Raw genomic sequence first — 23,318 nt, 5'->3', positions numbered from 1 at the left:
ATGTAGAGTTCTATACCTCGATTCCAATTTGCCTGGAACAGCAGGAATAGCATAAGGAGTCTCGAGGTTTCGTTTGAAAGTTTGAGACAGAAGTCTATTAAGAGGAAGCTTGAGAGACTCTGCAGGAGGTCGAGGCATACTCATTTCCTCTAAATACTCCTTAGAGTACTTTGATCCAGCGTCTAATTTAAGATCCAGGTCCTCAGCCATCTGAAAGAGGAAAAGGATAATTGATCTGCCAGAACATGGCCTCGAGAAGGGCTGGATGACCTTGAGGCGCCTTGAGTGGAAAACGAAGGCGAGGCCTCTCTGGAGTATTGGTAGCCCAGCAAATATACAGACTGGTACGAGGCATTGGAATCAGCTGAGTCCTCGGGCTCTGCGATCGGGGTCCTCGATCGAGGAGTTGGAGGCTTCTAAGAGCTGGAAGGCCTGGACAAGGAAGGCTTCTCTCTGGAAGAGGACCTGCGCCTCGATGAATGCCTCGACCAGCGATGAGAGTGCTGCCTGGAAACAGGTCTCATGTGAGGTTGAGACTTTGCCCTATGCCTCGAAACGGGCAATGCCTTTGGTGAGTGAATAGGTCTGAAAGCTGCAGATCGAAACTCCATAGACTCAGTGGTTTGGATCGAGGAATCGCAAAGCACTCCCAAAGACTTGGCTCCTTGTGTGAGGATTCTCAGCAAGACACTTGCAAAGACTCGACTCCTTGCAAAGAGTGTAAAGATTCCAGTTGAGACACTCGCAAAGACTCGACTTCTTGCATAGAGTGTGTAAATTCTAGACCAGACACTTGCAAAGACTTGACTCCTTGCATAGTGTGTAGATTCAGCTTGAGGCATAGGCAAGGACTTGACCTGTGAGACTGCTGAGTGCCCAGGCTGGACTGCAGGAAGCAAAGTCGAGGCAGGACTGTATTTGCTCAGTAACTGAACAAATTCCCACTCTAAAATAGTCTGGATAGTAGCCTGCAATTGTGGATCTGAGTCTGAAACTGGACCACTTGCTGAGGCTAAAGGCTCCAAGGTGGCAGAAGAAGCATGTTTCACCTTGAAGTGATGCTTGGATAACTTGAGGACCACCGCCAGAATCATCTGCTTAGGTATCTGACCTGAGAGAAGCTCAGGAGAAGGCTTGGCAGATTTGCTCAAGGTCAAGGACGATCCAAACGAGGACGGTCTGATGAAACTCGAGGTTGGAGTTGTGGAGGCAGGAGGACATCCCGCAGCAGGTCTGACCGAGTTGGAGGTCGAGGGTGTAGCAGAAGAGTCCATCCTGAAAAGCTTCTCCACCTGAACCCGATGACGTTTGAGGGCTCGAGGTTGAAGGGTAGCACAGCGAGCGCATAACTCCAGGAAATGGTCAGGCCTCAGACACTGAAAACACCAGCGGTGTGGGTGAGGGAGATCGCATGCTGGCACTGGCTACACTTCTTGAAGCCCGTGATTGATCTGGACATAGAAGGGAAGATAGCCGCTACAAAGTTGAAGCCCACAGGCTGCGGGCACGTGACAAGTCCCGCCAGTCAGTCAACAAAAAAATTAATCTTTAAAAAAAAAATAATAATAATAATTTAAAGAAAAGCACAATGATCCAGTAATAAGAAAATAAAACACAAACTACGATGAAGAGAAGGCACGAAGTTAACTAAGTTCAGCGCAGAGCATCAAAGATGGACTTCTCGGCTCCGCAGAAAACTGAGAACTGACGAGACGTGCCTTGTGCTGGGCGGGAAGGCACTCGCGCATGCGCGGTGCGGCAGACTCAAAACTTCTGAGTTTCTACATGCAAGTCTGCTTGCAAGATTGTCCGCATCCAGGCTCCGTGGATGACGTCACCCACATGTGAGAATAGGCTGCCTGTTTGTCCTGGGATAAAGCATGGATTGAGACCAGATAGCTGCTTCGTAAATGTTCTTGAGAGTGAAATGTAGATGAGCCATTTTAGTTGCCATTGCTCAGACTTTATGTGCCATGACATGGCCTTCAAGGGTTCGTCCAGACTAAGCATAGGATAAAGGAAATACAGTCTGTTAGCCATGTTGAGATGATTTTCTTGGAGATGGGAACTCCCAGCCTATTTGGATCAAAGGACAGGATCAGTTGAGTAGCTCTCTGAGACAGACATGGGATAAGCTACTGCTTGCCCTGGATCGGTGGCATGAAATGCTGCTGCTATTTGGGTTTTTGCCAGGTACTTGTGACCTGGATTGGCCTCCATGAAGACGGGATTCTGTGCTAGATGGACCATTGGTCTGATCCAGTTTGGCTACTCTTATGTTCTTATCTAGGTAGTAAGCAGAGCCCATTTGCAGTCTAAGGTATGGAGTACTGCTTTTCCTGGGTGAGAATGTGGTTTGGGAAAAAAGACCAGAAGTACAATAGAGTGGTTGAAGTGGAATTCTGAGATGACCTTCAGAAGAAATTTAGGACGTTAAAACATCATATAGGGAGGATCTGACACAAGGGCTTAAAGTTCACTGACTCAAAATGCAGAGGTAAGAGACTGAGGAAGGTCATCTCCCAGGCAAGATATTTAAGACATGCCATAGAGAGCAACTCAAAAGGAAGCTGAATGAGAGCAGGAAGAACATTAAGGTCCCAGGTCACCACTGGAGGTTTGATTGGAGATCTAGAATTGAGCAAGCCCTTCATATATTTGGAAATCACAGGATGGCAGTCCATTCAGTGGAGTATGGAAATCACTTATAGCACTCATATGAACTCTGACAGATGAGGTCTTCAGGCTGGAGTTAGAGAGGTACAGGAGATAGTCGAGCATGGATGAGATGGGCCAAATGTTTGGATTTAACGAGGCGGTTTTACAACAAATAGTAAAGCAAGTCTATTTGAAATGATAGGAGTGTTGTGTAGGTTTCCTGGAGGCTTCAAAGATGGTTGATACTGGAGCCGATTGTGCCAAGGAATCATTCTGGGAGACCCTTCAATAACTGGGAGATACCATGCTGTGAATGCAACAAGCATAAATTGGGATGAAGAGAGCCTTCGTTCTATGTCAGCAATGTTGGAAAGATTGAAAGTGATGGGTTCCCGAATGTTGAGCTGTAGAAGAGGGAACCATGGTTGATGCGGCCACTGAGGTGCTATGAGAATCATGGTGGCTTGTTCCTGGTGAAGTCTGAGTAGTTTTCCTGAGTAGAGGAATTGGAGGGAAGGCACACAGGCACCTGTTCTGCCAATCACAGTGGAAGGCATTCAATTAGAGCAGAGTGTCTCAAACTTTTTGAGCCAGGGCACACTAAAGGTAGTGGCCATGGCTTGAGGCACCCAGAAGTGGGCAGACGTTGCCGTGATGACACCACATGCATGACATCATCATGCTGACATCCACACATGTGCAGAGGCTCTCCAGACAGGCCCTGAAATGCCAGTAGTGCATGCCAGCAGGGAAGTCTAACAAATATCAACTGAGTACCCCAACCACAGACCTCCCAAACTCTACCCTAGATCCCACCTAAGCTCTTCCCCAGATCCCATCCCCTTTACTAATTGTAATGTAATTTTTTACCATTCGTTTTTCATATACACACAATATACACTGACACATTTCAATCACTATATATAAAATCATTTTCCCAAGCTTTGCTGGCTGGTGACAATTTTTCTGTGCTTTTAACTATGTTTCCAAGGCCTTATCATCCATTAACTGTTTTTCTCTGTCTTCACTTTCTGCGTTGCATCCATCTTTGGCATTAACTTAACATTCAATATTTCCATTTTTCTGCTTTCTTCTCAAAATCTACTATCTCTCTCTCCTTCCCTTCCTATTTCCATAGTCTGACATCTCTCTCCTTCCCCCTCAGTGGTCCAACATATCTCTCCTTCCTTTCCCCCCCTTCCCAGTCTGGCATATCTATCCTCGTTGTCCCATAATCTGGCATCTCTTTACTACAGTACTATTATTATTTCTATAGTGCTATCAGACGCCCCTCCTTCACTTCTATGCCCTAGTCTGATCTCCCCCCCCCCCCCAGTATAACATTTCTCTTTCCCTTCTTCCTTTCTGCCCTCTGCAGTCCATCTCCCTTCCCTTCTTCCTTTCTGGCCCCCCTTCCAGTCCAACATTTCTCCCTCTTTTCCACCAGTCCAACATTTTTTCTCGCTTCCTCCTGCATTCTTCTCCTCTGGTTCTCCTTCCTTCCCCCAGCCAACATCTCTCTCTCTCTTCCTCCCTCCACGAATCCAACTTTTCACTCTCTGTCCTCTCCCGGAGTATAACATTTCTCCTTCCCTCCTTTCTGTCCTCCCCATCCACCCTGCCCTCCCCATGACTCCAACACTTTCTCCCTGCCACATGCTTTCTCTCTGTCCTTGCCTCTTTCCTCGAGTGGCATCCCTCCTTCCCACCCCCAACCCAACATGCTCTCTTCCCATGCACCATTTCCCCCTCCAGTGTAGCACCTTTCCCTCCCTTTCTGCCAGGTCCTGCAGCACCTCTTCTTCCTTTTTACCTCCAGCAGTACTCCTTTCCTCCTCCCCATGTCCAGCAGTAGCCCTTCTTTCCTCCTCCCCATGTCCAGCAATATCCCTTATCCCCCGTCCAGCAGTACTTCCCCATTCCCTGCTATGTTCAGCAGTATCTTCTCCCTTCCCTGTCCAGCAAAAACCTCTCCTGTCACTACTAGCAGCTGCTCACTGTGTGCATTTAACTTTGGCACACAGCTTCCACTAGCAATAGTTTAGCCCGGTTTCATCAGGCAGCCTCGGGGGCCTTTGCTAGGCCGGCCCGCTTTGACGATGCATTGCGGGCCAGCCTAGCAAAGGCCCCGAGGCTGCCTGATGAAACCCGGCTAAACTACTGCTAGTGGCAGCTGTGTGCCAAAGTTAAATGCACACAGTGAGCAGCCGCTAGCAGTGACAGGAGAGATATTGCTGGACAGGGGAGATGGAGGGAATGGGGAAGTACTGCTGGATGGGGGATAAGGGGTACAGCTGGACATGGGGAAGAGGAAAGAGAGAAGATGTACTGCTGGACATGGGGAGGAAGGAAGGGGTACTGCTGAAGGTAAAAGGGAGAAGAGATACTGCTGGACCTGGCAGAAAGGGAGGGAAAGGAAAGGTGCTACACACTGGAGGGGGTGAGATGGTGCATGGGGAGAGATGCTACTTGAGGAAAGAGGCAAGGACAGAGAGAGAAAGTGTACAGCAGGGAGAAAGTGTTGGACTCATGGAGAGGGCAAGTTGGATGGGGAGGGCAGAATGGAGGGAAGGAGAAATGTTATACTCTGGAGAAGGGGGAGAGGGCAGAGTGAAAAGTTGGACTCGTGGAGGGAGAGAGATGTTGTTTGGGGGAAGGAAGGACCAGAGAAGCATGGAGGAGGAAGAGAGAAAAAATGTTGGACTGGTAAAAAGGAGGGGGAAATGTTGGATTGGGAGGGGGCCAGAAAGGAGGAAGGGAAGGGAGATGGACTGCAGGGGGCAGAAAGGGAAAGAGAAATGTTACACGGGGGGAGGGGGGGAGGACAGATGACTAAAGGAAGGGAGAGATATCAGACCATGGAATAGAAGTGAAGGAGGGGAATCTGGTACCACTATAGAAATAATAATAGTAGTAGTACTGTAGTAAAGACAGATGCCAGATTATGGGAAGGAGAGGAGATACCAGACTGGGAAGGGGGGAAAGGAAGGAGAGAGATGTCGTTGGACCATTGATGGGGAAGGAGAGAGATTCGAGACCATGGAAATAGGGAGGGAGAGATAGTAGATTTTGAGAAGCAGAAAAATGGAAATATTGAATGTTATGTTAATGCCAAAGATGGATGCAACGCAGAAAGTGAAGACAGAGAAAAACAGTCAATGGATAAGAAGGCACTGGAAACATAGTTAAAAGCACAGAAAAATGTCACCAGACAACAAAGGGAGGAAAAATGATTTTATATATAGTGATTGAAATGTATCATTATTGAAAATTTATATCTGTGTATATGAAAAATGAATGGAAAAAAGTTAACATTACAATTAGTAAGGGGGGTGGGATCTAGGGTTGAGTTTGGAAGGTCTGTGGTTGGGGGTACTCAGTTGATATTTTTTAGAATTCCCTGCTGGCATTCCCTACTGGAATTTCAGGGCCTCTGCGCATGATGTCATCTGCTGGCATGCCCTACTGGAATTTCAGGGCAACATCTGCACACTTCTGGGTGTCTCGTGCCGTGGCCACTACCTTTAGTGTGCCCCGGCTCGAAAAAGTTTGAGACACTGTTGTAGATAAAGGCTTTTCAGTGCAGATGGAGGTGTGGGTTTTTTTATTTTTTTAAATATATGATGCCCAAGAGATAAAAAGTGGAGTAGCTCAAGGTCAACAGAATTGGCTTTTTTAAAATGTACTTTTAAATATCTTTGAGACCCCTGAAGGGCTTTATTCACTCCATGGGTAACAGGTACACATATATGCATGACATCCAGCTAAAAAACACTGGCTGGATGTGATCTGGCAAAGTCAATTGACAAGTGAATGAGGCATTACTACCCCGCTGCGGAACCTGGGCTCCAATTATTCCGCAAGCAATTAAAAACCTGGCTTTTCACTAAAATGTAATTCTATCCCCCCTTACTCTTCTCTTCTATATATAAGTTCATGTAAACCTTTTTTTTCCTTCTCTTCCTATATTTTAAGTTCTTGTAAACCGTGCCGAGCTCCACAACATCCGTGGAGATGATGCGGTATATAAACTTAAGGTTTAGTTTAGTTTAGATTATCGTTCAGGCTAAAGGGAGAGGTGTAAATCTATCTCAACATTGGATGTTGTATTAAGCTGGTACCTTTTCAACAGGAAAAAGCTTTTCCATTGTATGGTGCTTCTGTCTTTTGGACAATGGTAAAGTGCTTACCTGCCTCTGCACTTTTTTTTTTGTTTAAAGCAGTGGTTCCCAACAGAGGCGCTACCGCCCACCGGCAGGCGCTGAGAAGTCTAAGGGGGGGCATTTTGTGTCCAAATCATATTGAGGGGCATTGAGGACCAGCTACCGCCCCTTTGAGCAATTGGCGAATCCAATAGCCACTGATGGCAGCACTGTCATCTTTGTTTTAATTCTTCAACTTTTGACGCTTCAACTTTTTGCCACCACAGCAACATTCTCACCAAGTCCCGCGCAACTGCTCCAAAGCTTATCCTCTGACACAAGCCACCCAGGCAGAAACAGGAAGTGCATCAGAGAAGCTTTAGGAGAGTCGTGTGTGACTTGGTGAGAACGTTACCGTGTCCGGACACCTCAGAAAAAGAAAACTATGGAAAGCGCCCGCGAAGGTGAGGGGAAGAGATGAAGGTGGCCTGATGAGGGAAGAGGTTGAGTGGTGCTGAAGTGGAGGGAGAAGGGGGAAGGGTAACAGACGCTGAAGGGAAGTGAGGAGGGGAGAGAGACGGAAGCAAACGCTAGATGGAAGTTTCATCACATCAAGCTCAGCTCTCTTAATATATTCATTTCTTAATAACTTTTTTGCTCATACTGTGAGAAACACATCAATATCAATATTATCTTCTAATAAAATAATTTTAAAAATTTGTTCTTGTATATACAATATAGTTTACCCAAGGGGGGGCGCTATCAAATTATTCACTGAAAAATTAGGCTCCAATTCATAAAAGGTTGGGAACCTAAGGTTTAAAGGGCGACAGTGACATGGACAGGGCCTGGATCTTATACACAGTATATTTTCCAACTTGTGGTAACAACATTTCACAGTATGGACTACTAGGGACCTTAGAGTCAAGGCCTAAATAGAATTTAGTCTGTTCTCATTCACAGTAGAATGGTTCATGGAAATGTCCATGAAACATGAAATTGCACATAATGAAACACTGCGCCTATGGGAAAATAGAGGTTAGGTTCCACTTCCAGTAGTACATTTTGCACCTCAAAACCACATAAAGTTAGTCGTATCCAAGGTTTTCTTTAATCTTCGTTTGTTATGGAGGCTGAGTATCTTATAAATGGATAATTTTCATACAGTGATTAGCATGTTATTGATCCTGGTGTTTGCTTATTGCAATTCACTATACCTTGGTTTACCCACATATATAATTTATGCTTTACAAATTTCACAAAATTCTGCCGCCCGAATCATTGTACGAGCCTCTAAATATGAGCATATAACACTTATTTTGTGTTGCTTACATTGGTTGCTCATTGAGTTGCATAGCTTACATTGGTTGTGTATTGAGTTTTAAGATATTGTGTTTGATTTTTAAAATTCTGAATGATAAGAGTCTGGTTGTTTTGAGCTCGCTATTCCACTTTTATCAGCCACAGTGAACTCTGTGTTCTCTGAATCAGATGTGGCTCAAAATTACATTGGTGAATTTGGTGAGATTATCAAGAAATAATACTCAGATATTTTAATTGACTTCAAAGCAGGCTTTTTAGCATGTTGTAATTTATAAAGTGTAAAGATAATGTTAGTCGAGAGAGAATGTTTATAGAAGTTTTATTTTAGTATATTTTTGTTGTAATTATTTGTTGCAATTTTATTATGTATGTTTTATTGTACCCCATACAGAATTGTGGGATGCTGCGAGCTATAAATTTTTAAATAAATAATGGATCCTGTAGGGAAAATAGCATTAGGTTGGGACAGCATTTGACAAAAACCGTAGTAGAACATTTACAATGTTGCAAATAATTTTTTATTTGCAGTATTGCTTATAGTACTGTAACATTCTTAAATAAAATAATTGCACAAAACAGTGCTAGAAAATTTTTTTTAAATGTGGATTCATTTACATCGAACTCATGGGCAACAACAGAAAGAGTTGTCAGAATAAAGCCTGTCTAAAAATAGTATTTTGTCAGACACATGACATGCTTTTTTTTCTTTGGAGCTGCACCTGCAGATGCTTGTAACTCACTCTGACAATTGGTGGCCATTTCTGGAAGCAAAAGAGAAAGGAAACAGTTTTTTTCTAAGGTTGGAGGTCTGTGAATACACGAGCACATGGCACGAAAGGCAAATAACGGTCACAATGAATGCAATCGTGAATAAGCAAAATCACAAATAGGGAATATGCATATAACAAGAACAGACTGTAGTAACTTTCAAGAGTGTTTGAGGTTGCCAATGTTATGCCTGCAGGGACAAAATCTGAAGCCAGCAAATATGAGGGAAATCTGTGCAGTTAAACTTTTTTTTTTCTTTTTTAAATATGTAAGGAAGAGATGGGAAAAATTTGTAAAAATAAATTCACTAGAGAAAAAAAAAGTCAGCAAAGAGTATGAGATGTTGAACACATCTGGACCTATTAAGGACAAAAACAGACTGAAAGGATGATGTAACAGATGTGGGAAGATCCATGCATGCTCAAAGAAAAAAATAAAAGAAAGGTTCTCTTGCATTTTGAAAAAGACCTTGTCACTACTATCAGAAGGCATCAACCATAGGTGTGCCTAATTTCAACCTGTTTATAGATAAATATGGCTCCCTTATAGTTTATTGTCTCTTTAGGGATAAAAAACCGTTATTACATCATTAAAGGAATAAGTGGCACATCTTTAAGCTTCCTCTGTGAAATGAATGAATCTATCTATAGTATGTTTTCCTTATGTCTAATTTTATACAGTAGAATTGCCAATGTCATTTTATGAAAGATAGACTTAACATGAAACTTTCACTATACACTAGATAGCATTTAGAAAGTGGATTAAGGATCATATATGATAACGCAGTTCCTGAAAGAAAAATCTAAGTTCTTCACTTACTCTAGATCTGCCTTATTCATCCGTTTGTAATAAAACACCCACGCAATGACAAGAATGAGACTTTAATCAGTTTTAAGTGGAGCTTATAACACTAAGAGATAAAGGGTTGTTAAACACATACAATAACAAATGGACATCTGATTTGTATGAGGCATTATCCTATACATGTTATTTTGTTGAATTTTGTGTATCCTCAGTGCATAGCATTACACACAGAGCGAGCCACTGTTGCACAGGACAATAATATTTGAAGAGGCTGAATTAAAGTAAGGCTATCTGACAGACTCCAAATACTTTAGTGTATATAGGCGTATATATGTATGTATGTATGTATGTATGTATGTATGTGTGTGTGTGTGTGTGTAAGATTTAGAATTTGAACCAAGTGAAAGGCTTGTGTGCCACAATGCAGTTAAAGCCCCTTTTTAGTGTACAGTTCCACCCCTTTCATCTGCATGCATGACAATTTTATTTAACAGTATTTAAGGTAAACGAGGCACTTTGTGGCAACCACAGGCATCGTTAAAAACATATTGCACAAATTTGCTAGAGGAAATTAACATGGAACTTGCACACTGGCACCCTAGTTTTAAAGCTCAAACATTTGATGCTGTTTGTGAACTTCATTTATGTTTACAACTTGCACCACAGCAAAGAATGTTGATGCTTTGTACACAACCACCCTTTTTATAATTGTGGCAACAATATTTCAAGTGGGGTACAGATGACAAGGGATCGCACAAAGCTCACAGTAAGCTCTTTTAAAATGATGCCCTTGAGTATTGACATGTAAGCTGTTGCACATCTAAAGGTATAAGCAAGCATACAGTCCAGAAACTCAGATTATCTACAAAATGCATATCAGACCAATTATGAATACTGTACTGCCATAAATTAAAGTTTCAATAAGGATTTGAAAACTCTTCAGTCATATTGATTCTTGTCAAGATCAATTGGGATGGTACATGAAATACTTATTTTATAAATATATACATAGATATATCTATATCTATGTATATACATATATCTCTAATGCCATTTTTCCCACTTCCAATGACTAGACCATAAAATGTAAGCCAGGCTTATCAATATCCAAATCAAACTCTCATTTGGACCTTCACATTCCAAGGAAAAAACAACAACAGAAAACAGTGCAAAAATCCATTACAAGCATTATTTGAAACCTAGCCCCTCAGTGTTGTATACTGAAACCTCACCAAGTTTTAATACACCACATACCCCAAAATGGGACTTAAAACAGTGCCAATATTGAAGCTTTAATAAGTATGCACATTTAACTTAAAAATAAAAAACACACTTTCACATCATTTAAAATAAGAATGTGAAAACAATAAAATTGAGGAAAAACAAAGGGAAAGTGCTATATTTTAAAAGTCCTGTTGGTGAGTTTCACAAATATGGTCATATCTCGATTGCTGAATCAGCAATCTGTATATACACACTGACCTAAAAAAAAAAAAATTCTGTGGTGGCCATGTGGCTCAGATTGAAGCGACAGAGTTGTAGGTGGGGATCCAGATTTAGATCCCCTATGACTTAGGCATTTAGTGCACTGGAAGGTCCTGGGGGTGGGAGGGAGAAGAGAAGACTGCAGCTTCTTCTGTGGTAACCCCCTGCTGATCAACTAGCATTGTTGAGGATGTGCCTCACAAGTGGTATTATTTCAGCCCCCGGGCCACTTGTTTTATTTGGGGAAGAAGAGTAGAAAAGATTGCTGGGGAACAGAGGAAGAAACAAAAGTTTATATATATATATATCTCCTGTAAGAACTTTTATAAGAGATTAATAGTGTGAATGACTGAACAGATATAAAAGAAACAAACATGCTACACTTAAAGCTGCACTCTCTTTGCACATGGCAACTAGTACTCAATATGTACCAATTAGAAACAATACTTAATTCTTTCAAGCTGTTCTCCTGCATTCTTGGGAGGTGATGTTTTCAAGAGAGAAATATCACACAGCAGTCTTCTACTAGTTCATTCTAGGTAGATCTCTGTGACATGACATACAATACAGACCACTAGGATTCAAAAATCAGTGATGCAATTTGTAACTGCTGTGAACATTGTAGCTCCCAAGAGCTCATCTGATTTTTGTGAAAAATGGCTTAAATAATTTTAAGATGACAGTACATGTTTTTGATAATTACAAATAAGTAACATTTGCCACGAGTACTTTAGAAATACTGCCCAATACATGTCCTGTTATACATTTTAGTAACATTCATGTGGGCCCTACCGAATCCAGTTTCAGTTAATAGGTCAGAACATTTAAAATGGCAGCACCAAGAAGCAGGTAAAATATGGCTTTTCATACAACCAGCGGTGTACCGAGCTGGAATCATGCTCAGAGAGACAATCTCTGGTACCACAGCTCCATGGCCAAGAGGAACCAATAGATGGGGTACAATTTTGAAACCTACCTCCCTTGCACTTTGTGCACCCACACAGCTCGCATAACCCACAGTACGGTCCTGCATACTACAATAAAGCATACATTAGGGACAGCTAGGCAAAAATATTAAAAGGTAATACGGTGCATTTGCAATTAAAATTTAATTTCTGGGCAATGAAGTCTGTAAATGCCATGACTGCACTTGCTATGTAAATGCAATTGTACCAGGTTTATACTTCCTGCCACTTGGGTATGACCCCCCTGTAAGAAACTTATGTTGTCCACAATTTTATGAACAAATACTACAACACTGCCAAGTTAGAAATCTATTCTTTTAATAGCAAACATAAGATAAAGTATACTTGGGACAATTTATATTTCTAAGTACATGTCTTTATATCTGTACAGTGTTGAATATGTATCTCAACACTGGTTTACTTTTTATCACGAATAACGTTTAAAAAAAAAAAAGACATTGTAGGTACTAAACATTCTTCAAGTAAAAATCCCTAACAGTTATGACAATAAAACAAGTGTGCAAAACTGCAAAACTTATTGTAAGAAAATGTGTAAGGTCAAAAGTGTAGAATTGCTGACAGTTATTTTGACTGAAAATGCATTTAAGTTTGGGTTTTGTTTTTTTTGGGGGGACAGGGAGGAAATTCACTTGCTATTTTATCCATTTTAAATTTCCCGTGCACCATTACAAAATATTTTATATTAAAATGAGCAAATGAAGCTTGCAGGCAGCACATGAAGCATTCACAATAGATATATGTTTGGAAAACTAATATAAAATAACTGTAAGGTGTTGACAGATGTATTACACATCTGACTGAGCACTGGCCTCGATTATACAGAAGATGGAGCAGCTATTACAACTGAGGAAAAACTGAAAATATACTTTTTCTAAACGTAATGATTGTTTCCATTCAATTTTGGAATGATAGCCTCCACATTTGTATGGTTAAGTCATTGTTGCTGTGTTTCTTATTTATGACCAATAGCTTTAGGACTTCATTCATAGGTTTCTTAAAGGTGGTGTGAAGGTTCATTCCTGTACCCCATACAGAATCGCTCCCTCTAGCTGCCTTTTCTAGCACCATTATGCTTAAAAAATAAAATGCACAAACAAGAAGCAGCGACAGCAGCCGATTCCTCAAAACGTCCAGGACTGAATTACTGTAGCATGCTAAAGAAAGGTGCATGGAAGTAGCTGGAGATGGAACCTGTTCCAGCTCAATACCTATGCCACTATTTTTTCCATTTCCATCCAAAACACATGCATTAAAATGTTAGAAGACCCTTTACAAACTTCTCATCTGTTGCCACAAGTGTGAAGGGGCAGGACGTGAACCTGTATGATTACAAAGCGCTTTAGCAACTTCATCTGGTGACAGAACAAAAAAGGAAAAATTCCTACAAATCACACATCTGTCTCCACTTTTATAAAACTGGAATAAAATGTGAAAGTGCCATCTTTATATTCCTAATTGAGATTTAAATGTCCATTTGACATGAAAAGGTATATACATAACAGCTACGTAACCTTTTTTTCAATTGACAACAGTGTCAAAACCCTGTAGATGTATGGGGCATAATAAGATTGGTCAGGATAAGATAATTGTTCCTATAACTGGTAATCCGACACAATGTACTATTGCCATTTCAAAGGTCCTTGCTTTTTTTCAGTTTATTCAAGTTTGCCTTTTCTCTGTGGCATCTTTTCCCCTTGATAAAACAAAAATCAGACTTTTGTTATTTGTGTATGCTGATCTTCATCAAAAGGTTCATTCTCTGGGTCAGAGTCAGTGGTGTCAGAATATCTATAATGATCAGGTTCATTGTCATTAACGTCCGGTGTTACTGAGGATGAACTGCTGGCCTCCGAGTTTGGTGTTTCTTCTACTGTTTTTGTGAAAAATAGCTTCACCTGGGAAGAAGGAAGACAAAACAAATACAATTATCCTGAAATCTGCTTGCCTATGAAACACATTTTCTATGCACAATTATATGAATACATTCACTTTACAGCAAACTAAAACCTCTAAGAACATTGATACCTGCATGCTCAGTGTAAGAACATTGATACCTGCATGCTCAGTGGTTCATTGAAAACTACTAGGTGATGTCCTTCTGACAAAATTGTTGGGATCTTTCCTAAATACCAGATTTTCACCACCTATTAATCTGTCCCAAGTACCTCAATGCATCACCTCCATGACTACTCTGAACCCAACAACCTAGATGAACCATTAGCTACAGAAACATTCCGTGTTTTCCCGAAAATAAGACTTTCATATTAATTTTGGGCCCAAAAAACACTGTCTTATTTTCAGGGAGGTCTTATTTTTTTTCATGTACAATGATTATCTCTCCTTTCCCTCTCTCCTCCACCTCAATTCTTCCTATTTCCTTTCTCTCCCACATGTGCAGCATCTTTCCTCCCCTCTCACCCATCTCCTTGTGCAGTATCTTTCTATCCCTCACCCTCCCTTCCATCCCCCTGTGCAGTAGAACCCTTGCAGCTTCTATCCCTCACTCCTTCCCATCCCTTGTGCAGCAGAATCCTTGCAGTTTATATCCCTCCCTCCCATGGAGCTTTTTTTAATCCCCCCCTCTCCCTGCTGACCCTTTCATCTCTGCCACCCATCTGAACCTCAACTGCAAGACTGAAATACAATACATTATATCAAAATGCATTGTTGGCAGCACAGGCCCCATCGTGGCTTTCTCACGCCCAGACATTCCTCTGCCATGTTACTGATGATGTCGTCAGCAAACATGGCAGAGGAATGCCCGGGTGTGAGAAAGCCACGATGGGGCCTGTGCTGCTGACAATGCAGTTTGTTATAAGGTATTGTATTTTGGTCTCGCAGTTGGGGTTCGGATGGGTGGGAGAGATGGAAGGGTCGTGGGGGGAGTGCTGCTGCCACCAGTGACTAGGGCTTATTTTCAAGGGTAGGGATTATATTAAAGCCCTACCCCGAAAATCATGCTAGGGCTTATTTTCAGGGTAGGTCTTATTTTCGGGAAAACATGGTAGAAACTAAGGGGTCTTTCTACTAAAGCTTAGCGCCCATAGGCATAAAATGGACTTCTTAGCATTTATTAATAATAATAATAACTTTATTTTTATATACCGCAGTACCAAACAGTTCAAAGCGGTTTACAGTGTAAGAGACTGTACATTTACAGCGAAGATACAATGCATATTACCCGCTAATTCTGTTAGCATGTGCTATGTTTTATACAAGGGCTCCTAAGTGAATAATCTATAATTGTACTGCTAAATGAATTAATAGTTTTAAAAGCAGAAACTTGGCTTCATATAGTCAAAATTTCATCTCACTTTTTCAGATATATGTGCTTTCTTTTAAAAGACAGTTGAAAATAAAGACCACCACCTGTAGAGAAAATATTGCATGAAAACAAATAGAGTAACAGAATAAAATCTGATATGACCATATTTTGCTTTACGGCTGCATCAAGTAAGAAAAAATAAACAAAAACCAGAAAATTTGATTTATTAGTTTATGGTCTCCTATCATCTAGGTGGGATACAGATAACTCACAAAATGTAAAATCCAAACAAAACAATCTTACATTTCAGTTATAAGTTATTAACTCATCATTATAAATATGTATATAAATAAACCTTTTTTCTTTTGAGGGACTTAACTATTTAATTAAAATTGAAAACCAATATTGATTACCGTATTTTCACGCAAATAACACGCACCCGTATAAAACGCGCACACGTGTATAGCGCGCAGAAATCACGATGATAAGCACAAAAACTTTGGTATAACGCGCTCACGATTATACCGCGCATGCTGCCCGACTCTCCGTTCACCCCCCTGACTTCCGTGCACTGCCCCGCCTCTCCGTGCGCTGTCCCGACTCTCCGTTCACCCCCCCCTGACTTCCGTGCACTGCCCCGACTTTCCGTGCGCTGTCCCGACTCTCCGTTCACCCCCCCCTGACTTCCGTGCACTGCCCTGAATTTCCGTGCGCTGTCCCGACTCTCCGTTCACCCCCCCTGACTTCCGTGCACTGCCCCGCCTCTCCGTGCGCTGTCCCGACTCTCCGTTCACCCCCCCTGACTTCCGTGCACTGCCCCGCCTCTCCGTGCGCTGTCCCGACTCTCCGTTCACCCCCCCCTGACTTCCGTGCACTGTCCCCCCTTGAAGGTCTGTCCCCATCCTGAAAGCCTGATGCCCCCCCCCCGACGTCCGATACATCCCTCCCCCCGAAGGACCGCCGACTCCCCAACAATATCGGGCCAGGAGGGAGCCCAAATCCTCCTGGCCACGGCGACCCCCTAACCCCACCCCGCACTACATTACGGGCAGGAGGGATCCCAGGCCCTCCTGCCCTCGACGCAAACCCCCCTCCCCCCAACGACCGCCCCCCCCCAAGAACCTCCGACCGCCCCCCCAGCCGACCCGCGACCCCCCCTGGCGACCCCCACCCCCCTTCCCCGTACCTTTGGTAGTTGGGCCAGAAGGGAGCCCAAACCCTCCTGGCCACGGCGACCCCCTAACCCCACCCCGCACTACATTACGGGCAGGAGGGATCCCAGGCCCTCCTGCCCTCGACGCAAACCCCCCTCCCCCCCAACGACCGCCCCCCCCCAAGAACCTCCGACCGCTCCCCCAGCCGACCCGCGACCCCCCTGGCGACCCCCACGACCCCCCCACCCCCCTTCCCCGTACCTTTGGTAGTTGGCCGGACAGACGGGAGCCAAACCCGCCTGTCCGGCAGGCAGCCAACGAAGGAATGAGGCCGGATTGGCCCATCCGTCCTAAAGCTCCGCCTACTGGTGGGGCCTATGGCGCGTGGGCCAATCAGAATAGGCCCTGGAGCCTTAGGTCCCACCTGGGGGCGCGGCCTGAGGCACATGGTCGGGTTGGGCCCATGTGCCTCAGGCCGCGCCCCCAGGTGGGACCTAAGGCTCCAGGGCCTATTCTGATTGGCCCACGCGCCTTAGGCCCCACCAGTAGGCGGAGCTTTAGGACGGATGGGCCAATCCGGCCTCATTCCTTCGTTGGCTGCCTGCCGGACAGGCGGGTTTGGCTCCCGTCTGTCCGGCCAACTTCCAAAGGTACGGGGAAGGGGGGTGGGGGGGTCGTGGGGGTCGGCCAGGGGGTTCGCGGGTCGGCTGGGGGGGCGGTCGGAGGTTCTTGGGGGGGGGGGACGGTCGTTGGGGGGGAGGGGGGTTTGCGTCGAGGGCAGGAGGGCCTGGGATCCCTCCTGCCCGTAATGTAGTGCGGGGTGGGGTTAGGGGGTCGCCGTGGCCAGGAGGGTTTGGGCTCCCTTCTGGCCCGATATTGTCGGGAAGTCGGCGGTCCTTCGGGGTGGGGGTGCGAGTGGTCCTGCCGGGGGGGGGGGGATGTATCGGACGTCGGGGAGTCGGCCGGGCAAGAGGGCTTGGGCTCCCTCTTGCTCCGATCGTGGATGCGGGTGCGGGTGGGAGCGCGTGCGAGTGGTCGTTCGGGGTGGGGGTGCGAGTGGTCCTGCTGGGGGGGTGAATCGGGCGTCGGGCGGGGTGGGAACTATGTTTGAAAACTTTCGTATACCGCGCTCACGCATATAACGCGCGAGGGGTATGCGCGGTAGGTAAAAACGCGTATAACGCGCGCGTTATATGCGTGAAAATACGGTATATACTACCTTGACATAAAATTGACCAATATGCGGGTAGTTTTGATCAAGACACTTTTTTTCTTCATTCAGATTCTATGATCACAGTTGGAAGAAATTTCAAAATGGAATAAAAAAAAAAAAAAAAGTTGCAGAAACAACTAAAGGGTAATGAAAAACTAGGTTCTTACCTGAATAATCTTGTTTCTGTTAATATACACAGGAGTCTGTACATTAGGTGATCAATCCATGCTCGCAAACCACTTGCAGAAGGATGTCAAACCACACCTTTCAGCTCCTCCTCCTTCACCAATGGAGTATAGCTCCTTCTTCAGTTTGTACCAAAGCAATTGAGCTCCACTGTAACAACAGGAGAAGAATAGGAGGCGCACAGGGAACTTTTTCGGAAATAACATACATTTCTGTTTTGCTTTCTAACTCATGAAAGAAAAATTATAACCTGTATTCCCATCCTCCAAGTTTATTTCAGATTTGTTATTCCACTTATCAAATTTCAAAGCAGAGCACATAGGTTAAAAATCAGGGGGTGTATATATTTAATAATATGGACAGACAAACATTAACAAATAAAAAGGGTGGATAGGATAGGAGGTGAGCTGCAACCACATCACCACCTTGGTGAAGGTGCATGGGGCCGTTAACTAGACTAAAAGGTAGGGCTGCAAACTGAAAATGTTGTTGAAGGACATGAAGTCTGGGAAAATCAGAATATATTAGATCTGTTAGATCTAGGGAGGCTAGGAATTTCCCCAGAGCCACCAAGGCAATGATGGACCAAATCATCTCCATGTCGAAGCGCAATACTCTCAGTGTCACATTTATGGACTTTAGGTCCAGGATCGATCTCCAATCTCGGTGCATTTCTTGGGTACTATGAAGCATATGGAGTATCTGCCAGAGCCCGATTCTTGTTCGGGAACTGGTTCTATATCAGGGATGCCCACACTTTTTGGGCTTGCAAGCTACTTTTAACATGACCAAGTCAAAATGATCTACCAACAATAAAATTTAAAAAAACACAAAGCATACTGTATGCAGAGAAAATGTAAATCATCACTTAAAATCTGGGGTTCTTTTTCAAAGAAATCAAAGCAGATAACTTTATGCAATGTCACCTCAGTAACAACTATACAAAAATAGACAAATAAGCCCCCTCCCTTTTTACTAAACCGCGATAGCAGTTTTTAGTGCAGGGAGCTGCGCTGAATGCCCTGTGCTGCTCTCAATGCTCATAGGCTTCCTGCACTAAAAAACATTATTGCGGTTTAGTAAAAGGGGGCCATAGTGCAAAATATAGACAGCAGATATAAATTCTCAAAATGGCCACATTTTGATCACTAAATTCTAAATTGAAAATAAAATCATTTTTCCTACCTTTGTTGTCTGGTCATTATTCAAATCATTTTGGACCCAGGTTCTGGTTGTTGGGCTAGTGCGCCTAAGGAAACCCGACGGTAACTATGCAGAATCGGACACCGATAAAGCTGAAGTACTCAATGATTACTTCTGCTCAGTCTTTACCTGTGAAGTGCTGAGATCCAGTCCACAGCTGCAAACAAGGGAGAGCTCAGAAAATCCGTTCCGGAATTTTGAATTTACTACCAGCAGCGTCTACCAAGAACTATCAAGACTCAAAGTGAACAAAGCCATGATGAGAGGCTGAGGGATCCCAACCAGCATGGATTTACAAAGAGAAGGTCCTGCCAATCCAATCTAATCGTCTTCTTTGACTGGGTAACAAAAAAGCTAGATATGGGAGAGTCCCTGGATGTCGTGTATTTGGGCTTCAGTAAGGCTTTTGACAGTGTCCCACATCGTAGATTATTGAATAAGATGAGTTCGTTGGGAATTGGAGAAACATTGACCGCATGGGTTAGAGACTGGCTCAGTGGCAGACTTCAGAGGGTGGTGGTAAATGGTACTCCCTCCGAAGCATCGGAAATTATCAGTGGAGTGCCGCAGGGCTTTGTCCTGGGTCCAATCCTATTTAATATCTTTGTACGGGACCTGCCTCAGGGGCTTTGTGGTAAAATCGCATTATTTGCAGATGACACTAAACTGTGCAACATAGTGGGCAAGGACACAGGGCCCGCCACTATGACGCAGGACCTACTTTTACTGGAACAATGGTCCACAATTTGGCAACTGAGTTTTAATGCCCAAAAGTGTAAGGTTATGCACCTTGGCAGTGGAAACCCATGCAGAACTTACACCCTGAATAGAGAGACCTTAACAAGAACTGTGGCAGAACTGGATCTAGGAGTAATCATTAGTGAAGATATGAAGTCTACCAATCAGGTGGAGAAAGCATCATCAAAGGCTAGACAAATGCTGGGTTGCATCCGAAGAAGTTTGTCAGCCGAAAACCTGAAGTTGTAATACCGTTGTACAGGTCCATGGTGAGATCTCATCTGGAATATTGTGTTCAATTTTGGAGGCCACATTATCAAAAGGATGTGCTGAGAATAGAGTCAGTTCAGCGAATGGCCACTAGGATGGTCTCAGGATTCAAGGATCTCCCATATGAAGAACGTCTAAGTAAGCTGCAGCTATACTCTCTCGAGGAATGCAGAGAGAGGGGAGATATGATAGAGACGTTCAAATATGTTACTGGCCATATTGAGGTGGAAGAAGATATCTTTTTCCTTACAGGACCCATGGCAACAAGAGGGCATCTGTTAAAAATCAAGGGTGGGAGATTTCACGGTGACATTAGGAAGTATTCCTTCATCGAAAGGGTGGTTGATCGTTGGAATGATCTTCCTCTTCAGGTAGTTGTGGCCAGCAACGTGCTCGATTTTAAGAAAAAATGGGATAAACGTGGGTTCACTTCGAGGAAGTGCTTAGGGGGAGGGTTCTTCGAGTATTGTTCCCGTCGTCTGGAAACATTCACTCATTCACCCAATCATTAAAAATTCCAAAATTAATGCTGAAGATCCATCAAATTACAGACCCATCGCTAATCTCCCTTTTTTATCTAAAATAACTGAGAAAGTCGTGTTTAATCAGATTTCAGATTTCATTGAAAAAACTAACATTCTCCACCCCAACCAAACAGGATTTAGGCAACATCACTCCACAGAACACTCTTTAATTGGTATGACTACCACTATCCATTATTACTTAGATCACCATCAGTCAGTTCTCTTAATCTCATTAGATCTTTCGGCAGCCTTCGACACAATCGACCATAATTTACTATTAAACAGACTTCAATCAATCGGTATTACAGACCAAGTCCTATCTTGGTTCCAATCTTACTTTTCTAATCGTTCCTCTTCTGTTTCTTTCAACAACACAACCTCTGATACTCTTAATACAGCTTACGGTGTCCCTCAAGGCTCTATATTATCTCCACTTCTGTTTAATATATTTCTTTCTCCCTTGCTGACCTTATGCCAATCCATAGGCTTCAATGTATTTGCATATGCCGATGACATTCAACTCTTACATCCCATAGATACCAATAATCCATCTGACTCAGCATCAATTAATATTAAACTAGAGAAAATTCATAATTGGTTAAATGAAAATAGACTTGCATTAAATATTAAGAAATCCAACGTATTACTCTTCCCTTTAAAGGAGAATTTCAATCTACAGCTCCCTATTTCCATCAAGGGTCAACCACTACAAGAGGTTAATAACATAAAAATACTAGGCGTTATATTTGATCAAAAACTTTCTTTTCATGAACACATAAGTAGTGTCATCAAGTCTTCATTTTTCAGGCTCCGTCAAATACGTTCGGTGTCACAATTTCTTAGTAATAAATCTCTTAACATTCTTATTCATTCTCTTGTCATTTCAAAAATAGACTATTGTAATGCGTTGCTTATAGGAACAGCACAAAAGGAAATTAAACGATTACAAATGATACAAAACACATCCATAAAACTTATTTGTAAAGCTAAAAAATTTGACCATGTAACGCCCCTTCTTAAAGAAGCTCATTGGCTACCAGTAGCCCACAGAATAATATACAAACTTGGTCTGCTTACTTTCAAATCCCTTATGTTTAAAACACCAGCTTTCATTCACAAATTGTTAATACCTTACACTACCAACAGAACTTTAAGATCTACAGAACAACATTTATTATCTATCCCATCTTTAAAAATAATAAATACACGCCGCCAGTTTATGTTCTCCGTTATTGCTCCCCAAAATTGGAATTCTTTTCCTATTTATCTAAGAGAGGAAACCAATATAGAAAAATTCAAAAGTAAATTGAAAACTTTTCTTTTCAATGATGCTTTTATAAATTAATTTTTAAAAATTTTTTCTTTTTTTTCCAATCACCCTACCCTTCCTCATGTCCTTTCCCTATATGTCTCTCCAGACTTTTAATACAATGTAAATTCTCCCCCTAATTCCTCATGTTTCCAGTTCGTCGCATCTGTCTAAAGTCTAGTTTGTTTTATCTATTATAGTAAGAATTTTAACAATGTAATTTTATTATGATGTATATCGCTTTGAATCTAGATAAAGCGATTAATCAAAATTTTATTAAAACTTGAAACTTGAGTGGGCAGACTTGTTGGGCCAATGGCCCTTTTCTGCCGTCATATTCTATGTTTCTATGTCTTCTGATAACTCGCTTGCCAGGGTCTCCTGCACACTTGCCGTTTTCTTCTTTCTCTGTGCTAACCATCTGTCTTCCATCTCTGTCCTCCCCTTCTATTTCCCTTCCCTCCCCCAGAAGTCTTGCATCTTTCCTTTTTTACTCAACTACCCTTTCATCCTTCATCTCTCCCTCCTTCTCCACCACCCCAGGGTACACCATTTCTCCCTTTCTATTCCCAACTACCCTCCTATCCAGTATCTCTTTCCCCCCTCCACACCATCTCTTGTGTCCAACTTCTTCCCTTTCTGTTCCTTCCCTCCCTAAATCCCATTGTCCACCATCTCTCTCCCTCTCCTCTGTTTTTAGACCCTTATTTCTTCCCCCCAAAGTCCAGCATATGCACGTCTCTTTGAACCCCTCTTCCCTCCCTCCGTGTACTTCTACACCAGGGCCCCCTTCCCCCAAAGGCCTGTACTACCTCCCCGAAGGCCTGCACTACCCCCAAAGGCCTGCCTGTCCCTCCTGAAGTCCTGCACCCCCATGAAGGCCTGCTTGTCCCCCCCCTGAAGCCTGCATGTTCCTCCCTGACCTCCCGCACATCCATTTACCTAATTCCAGCAGGGAGCAGCCTGCAGAGAGGATCGCCGGTACTTTAGCGATCCTTGCAGGTTGCCATAGGCCTTAGGAGCTGTCTTCCCTCTGCCGCGGTCCCGCCCCTCGTCTGACATCAGAGGCAGGATCTCGGCAGAGAGAAGACAGCTCCTGAAGCTTATGGCAACCTGCAAGGATCTCTAAAGTACTGGCGATCTTCTCTGCAGGCTGCTCCCTGCTGGAATTAGGTAAAGGGATGCACGGGTGGCCAGGGGGAAAGCTGGACACCACAGCATTTCCCTACTGACCCTCCCTCCTCATCCTCTAAAGCAGGAGTGGCAGCGGCCAGCCAGCAAAAGGCAGCA

The 23,318-nt window shown here is 43.3% G+C and overlaps 1 protein-coding gene across 1 annotated transcript in view; it reads right to left on the bottom strand.

The window, feature by feature from the left end:
- Nucleotides 1-9,756: 9,756 nt before the first annotated feature.
- The window catches only part of PTEN (phosphatase and tensin homolog), a 259,068-nt gene continuing 245,506 nt past the window's right edge, over nt 9,757-23,318 (bottom strand). The window contains exon 9 of the mRNA XM_033941236.1: nt 9,757-14,061. Within this exon, the coding sequence (XP_033797127.1) occupies nt 13,876-14,061 (186 nt within the window). The 3' untranslated portion in view covers nt 9,757-13,875. The remainder of the gene's footprint in view (nt 14,062-23,318) is intronic.

The sequence above is a fragment of the Geotrypetes seraphini genome, chromosome 4, assembly GCF_902459505.1.
Source record: "Geotrypetes seraphini chromosome 4, aGeoSer1.1, whole genome shotgun sequence".
Taxonomy (NCBI): Eukaryota; Metazoa; Chordata; class Amphibia; order Gymnophiona; family Dermophiidae; genus Geotrypetes; species Geotrypetes seraphini.
Note: the sequence above shows the minus strand (reverse complement) of the source record. Positions and strands in the feature narration are given on the sequence as shown.